The sequence below is a fragment of the Crinia signifera genome, chromosome 1, assembly GCF_055691185.1.
Source record: "Crinia signifera chromosome 1, ASM5569118v1, whole genome shotgun sequence".
In the NCBI taxonomy this organism is placed as follows: Eukaryota; Metazoa; Chordata; class Amphibia; order Anura; family Myobatrachidae; genus Crinia; species Crinia signifera.
Window position 1 is genome coordinate 323951339 of NC_139217.1, and position 6000 is coordinate 323957338.

At 43.6% G+C, this 6000-nt stretch overlaps 1 protein-coding gene across 2 annotated transcripts in view; it reads left to right on the top strand.

Annotated features, from left to right (window-relative positions):
* The window catches only part of RABGGTA (Rab geranylgeranyltransferase subunit alpha), a 69932-nt gene extending 67086 nt beyond the window's left edge, over positions 1 to 2846 (top strand). For both annotated transcript variants that reach the window (XM_083187812.1, XM_083187821.1), the window contains one exon: positions 2644 to 2846. In XM_083187812.1, coding sequence (XP_083043938.1) covers positions 2644 to 2792 — 149 coding nt within the window. In that variant the 3' untranslated portion in view covers positions 2793 to 2846. The remainder of the gene's footprint in view (positions 1 to 2643) is intronic.
* The last annotated feature ends 3154 nt before the right edge of the window (positions 2847 to 6000 follow it).

Below are 6000 nucleotides of genomic sequence, written 5' to 3' on the forward strand. Positions count from 1 at the left end.
TTTTTTTTTCATTTTAGCTATGATGTGTAAGCAGGTGCCAGGTTCTCAAGAAAAACAGTTGTTAGTGTAGGACTTGCAGTGAAATGGGGTCCCTTGGCGATGGGCTGCAAGCTTAAATGCATTGATCAATTCATGAACTAAAACCCCATTATTTATTTATTGATTATTTGAATGTTAAGGTGAGTCAGTTTGTTGTAGTGAGTGCTGGGCTCCCTGTGTTTGTATTTACTAGAGTGTGTGGTCACAGGCCACCGCACCCCACCCTGGGATGTGGGTGCTGTTTGCACCCCATTCCTAGGAATGGCGAGTGTGTTGGTACTTTTGTATCTATATATATATATATATATATATATATATATATATATATATATATATATATATATATATATATATATATATATATATATATATATATATATATATATATATATTACTTGTGAATTATCCGGGCTGCCGATTTTGTCCTTAAGTTTAGTTAACTTAAGGACACCCGACCGACGCGATGCCCGCGATTTACCCCCAAATTGGGGGCATTGCGTCGGTCGTGGCCGTTATAAGGGGCTGCGACGCGATGCCCGCGATTTCCCATAGACAGTAATGTTAAAAGACACGATAGACCCAAATTCCCATAGACAGCAATGTTAAAATAAAATGACAATGTGAAATTGGCCAATATGGCCATTTCACATTGGATATGTTTTAAAAAAAAATGTTTCATGGCCCCCCACCACCGTTAACGCCACCCCGCTATTGACGCCAACCCGAAGCGTGGCGAGCCCGCGAGGGGCGGCGGTACGCGTCCTCCGACCTTTTCATACCCCTACTATCCACGTCGGCATGGAGTTGAGAATAGAAAGTGTGGCGAGCGCAGCGAGCCACCGAGCCCGAAGTGTGGCGAGGGGACGCGGATACCTTCACAGGTATCCGCGTCCCCTTGCGGGCTTCACAGGTGTCCGCGTCCCCTCGCTGCGCTCGCCACGCTTCGGGCTCGGTGGCTCACTGCGCTCGCCACACTTTCTATTCTCAACTCCACGCCGACGTGGATAGTAGGGGTATGAAAAGGTCGGAGGACGCGTACCGCCGCCCCTCGCGGGCTCGCTGCGCTCGCCACGCTTCGGGTTGGCGTCAATAGCGGGGTAGCGTTAACGGGGCCATGAAACATTTTTTTAAAAAACATATCATATTGGCCCATTTCACATTGTCATTTTATTTTGCACATCATTTAACATTACTGTAATAATTTTAACATTGCTGTCTATGGGAAATCGGGTCCATCGCGTCTTTTAACATTACTGTCTATGGGAAATCGTGGGCATCGCGTCGGTCGTGTCGCGGCCCCTTATAATGGCCGTGACCGACGCGATGCCCACGATTTTTCGGGCACGATGAAAAAATCGGCAGCCCGGATAACTCACAAGTACCATATATATATATATATATCTATATCTATCATCATGCAAACCTGCTGCCCAGGAAGGTCACGGGCGGTTCACGGAAGTTGTTATGTAACTTTAAAATGAATTAAGTGTATGGGGGCCATAATCGATCTGAGCGCATTTTCCAGAAGGACTTACTTAGACACCAATGGGAAGTGGAATGGGGAGTCAGACTCCCCATTCCATTCCCCATTGGTGTTTATGTATATTATGATGTTATATTATGAATTAATATAGCGTGGCGAGCGGACGCGGATACCTGTGAAGCCCGCGAGGGGACGCGTATAGCTGTGAAGGTATCTGCGTCCCCTTGCGGGGCTCGCCACGCTTCGGGCTCGGTGGCTCGCTGCGCACGCCACACTAATCTATTCTCAACTCCACGCCGACGTGGATAGTGGGGGTATGAAAAGGTCGTAGGACGCGTACCGCCGCCCCTCGCGGGCTCGCTGCGCTCGCCACGCTGCGCTCGCCACGCTTCGGGTTGACGTTGATAGTGGGGGTGGTGCACTATGAAAAATGGCATTTGGGGGCATTTCACTAGTTTAATACACATTTCAATGCATTTTGATGCATTTCAGTGCTAAATCGGGTGCCATCGCATCGGATGCCATCGTATGGCATCCGATGCGATCGCATACGATTTTTGAGCAAAAATCGGTAAAAATCGTATCGCATCGTATGCCACTACATATGGCATACGATGCCATACGATGGGAGCCGTGATACTCCACAAGTACCGGACTAATATATCCTCTTACATGTAAATTGAGATACTTTCAGTATATATGGCAAGGATGAATCTTTATATAGATTAATAGATGTAAAACAATCATTGTATTTAATACCTTAGATCAGTGGTTCTCAACCGCTGTCCTCAAGACCCCCACACAGTTCACGTTTTCCAGGTCACCAGGCATGTGCACAGATGCACTCATTACTCACTAACACATTTTAAAAGATCCACAGTTGGGGCTAATTATTTCACTTGTGAGTCTGTGTGGAGACATGGACCTGGGGATCCTGAGGACCGAGGTTAAGAACCACTGCCTTAGATCCTCACACGGTGCACTAAGGAAAATAGTTGCTAATTTCTGTTCCTCGCTAATAATTGAATCTCCTCCTTGTATAACATAAATGTGCTCTATATATCATTTGTGCAATAAATATTTTATTCAACCACTTATTTTTCCTTAGCCAAATGTCTTAGAAATAGAGAAAGTATCGGACCTCCAGCCACTTTCCAACTGCCCTCGTCTTTCGTTGTTGCGTTTACAAGGTAACCCCGTGTGTGAAGGGGCAGACGCTCAAGATCAAGTAAAAGCTCTTCTCCCACATGTGGGCACTATTGAGATGTGACTTATTTATTTTGTCCTTTGTCTTGTCACATATGAATAAACATAATATCTTATATTTGTGGTCTTCATTGTGTGATGCTGCTTTGTGTGGGTAGACAACATAGTAATTTAACATATCAGGATAGATCGGAGGAATGCCAAAGTGAAATTATGGTAGGACAATAGTACAGCAGGACTAGAACAACCAGTTCTATCATTAATCAACTTTTTCTACCTTGATATGGCTACAGCTGTAGATGTTGACCCATACATAAGTCTTACGGATTATCATAAAAGGCACTGTAACATTACATAACTTTTTTCTCTCAATGTAATCAGTATATCTTTTATTCAGCCCTGGCACCCTCCTCTCTGGTATTATCCTATGTGTTACAAATTACTTTTAACTCTCTCTAGGTATCACTGAGTGTCCTTGGCACTATGAACCTGTTAGGGAGTGGATCTTTCAGTGTTATTTACTGGCATTTTTCCAGAATGTACTGAGGGTAGGGCTTGGGCCTATAAATGTTTATTGGGAGTAGCCGAGACTAGCTATAACCGATCATTAAGAGGTAATTATGCTGTCCATGGACTCACCTGAGAATGAAGAGGGTGGTGCCATTCTCCCATCTCACTCCGGCACTTGTTACACCTGTTTGGAGCAGGAGACTGGACACACCCAGGAAAGACTTCCTTGTGAATCAGCACTTACTCACAAGTGCTTGTCTGCTAATACATCATAAAGCTGTATGACGATGAGTTGGTACCCAATATATACTGCATGTATAGCAGCAGAAGTTTTATTCCCACAATAACTTGTTAACAAGCAAACATTGAAAAAAATGTTTAGATCTGCTAATCTCTAATTTCACAGCTATGAATAGCTATGGAATAATGTACCACTACTGTAGTGATGAAATACTGACTTCAAAAGGCGCCAAATACAAGCAAAAACTCAGCATTTAGGATTGTATACTTTTATTTCGCACCACTATTGTATTAATAATGAAGAATCCCCAACACTTGTATGTTTAGTGATGTCCTAAATACATCCTGCAATTATTGTACAAATAATTGTACCTACAGTATGTAATGGACCTCAGCTGCTCATATCCGAAATTATAATGTATTAAAAATAAAGCAGAAGTTCAGTACACCTGTAGGTGCCCCTCATAGGAGAGTGCAGTGAGCCGTGGCCAAGTACTGGTCATATGTGAAGTCCTCTGTCATGTGACCAGTGCCAGGAACATGACTTGCTACTTGAGTGATTCCATAATATATTACTGTTTTAAGTGGCAAACTTTCTTTTAAGAACTACTAACCACGCATGAATTCTGGTTTTGGAACCCGTATAGACAAGGTCCTAAATATAGAAACCTACATTTATGGAGAAGGATAATCAAATTTAATGCATGTATAAGAAATCTACCCTATTCTCGTATTTTTATTAAATGTTTTAGAATAAAATCTTTTTAGGATATGATTTGGTTCATATTTAAATATCATAATTGCAAATAGCAAAATTCTGTGTCCGTATTCTAGATAAACTATACAGTGATTTGCGCTTTTTAGAAGTATAAATAATATGACCAATCTCTCCACCACTGCTGCTACTATAATTATACTAGCAGTATTGTACCATGAGGAATGTAGCTGTAAAGATGCTGGGCCATTCTATTCATCCTATTGATATTGCAAATATTCAAATATTGCACGGCATGGATTCCTGATCTACTATTGAACACTTATTATAAAGCAGATGACCTCATTTTATATAGACTGTTAAGCTGCTATAACTACAAAATCTAAACCTGGTCAGGATGTTAAATGAAAGTGTCATCAGTTCTAAAATTACAACCTTAAAGCTTTCAGTGTTGAAACAAATTTTTGACCTTGAAGACAAAAGGACAGATCCCAACAATATTAGACATTTGAATGAGCAGGATCCTCCAAAGCACAATATAGGGGATATGTAATAAGATGAAGCAACTGTCGTGATTTTGGTGAGTTTTGCCAATAAATGTAAATGTTTTTACCTTATACTGATTGCTACTTGACACTGTGACCCTATTTAAAAAAAAAAAATCTGTGTGTGTATCATCCCCTTCTCACCTCAAGATACTCAGGTAACCGGTATGTAGGCTACTATCTCCCACAAGATTAAAAAAGGGTACTCTTTACCTAGAACGGCGCCCATCGCGACCATCGAATGCACTAAAAAACGGGTGCGATGCCCGCGATTTCCCATAGGGATCAATGTTAATAGTGAGATTGGACGCGATTTTAGTGTTCAATGCCTCAATGCCCGCGATTTTTACATAGGAAACAATGTTAAATGGGCCACAGAGCCCAAATAGTCACCGTGAAGTCTGAAATGGCCCCCACAATTGTTAACGCCACCCCACGATCAACGTCAACCCGAAGCGTGGCGAGGGGAGGCGGTACGCGTCCTCCGACCTTTTCATACCCCCACTATCCACGTCGGCGTGGAGTTGAGAATAGAATAGTGTGGCGAGCGCAGCGAGCCACCGAGCCCGAAGCGTGGCGAGCGGACGCGGATACCTTCACAGTTATACGCGTCCCCTCGCGGGCTTCCCAGGTGTCCATGGCGACGCGGACACCTGTGAAGCCCGCGAAGGGACGCGTTTACCTGTGAAGGTATCCGCGTCCCCTCGCTGCGCTCGCCACACTATTATATTCTCAACTCCACGCCGACGTGGATAGTGGGGGTATGAAAAGGTCGGAGGACGTGTACCGCCGCCGCTCGCCACGCTTCGGGTTGACGTTAATCGTGGGGTGGCGTTAACAATTGTGGGGGCCATTTCAGAGTTCAAGGGCACTATTAGGGCTCTGTGGCCCATTTAACATTGTTTCCTATGGCCAAATCGCGGGCATTGAGGCATTTAACAGTAAAATCGCGTCCAATCACAGTTTTAACATTGATCCCTATGGGAAAATCGCGGGCATCGCGTCGCATACGTTTTTTATGTGCCCGCGATTTTTTACCCCCGCATGCCGTTCTAGGTAAAGAGTACCTAAAGAAGTCTTCTGAAGACGTGTGCTACTGTTGGCATACTCATCTGATTGGGGACATTACAGTCGGTCCCAGCTTATTTCACAACAGGACTTTACAACAGATGAAGTAAGGATCCTAGAGCACGTAGGCAGTATCAGAAATGCCAAACAGGATAAATCAAGGTTCAAAACCTTAACACCTATAGCCAACCACT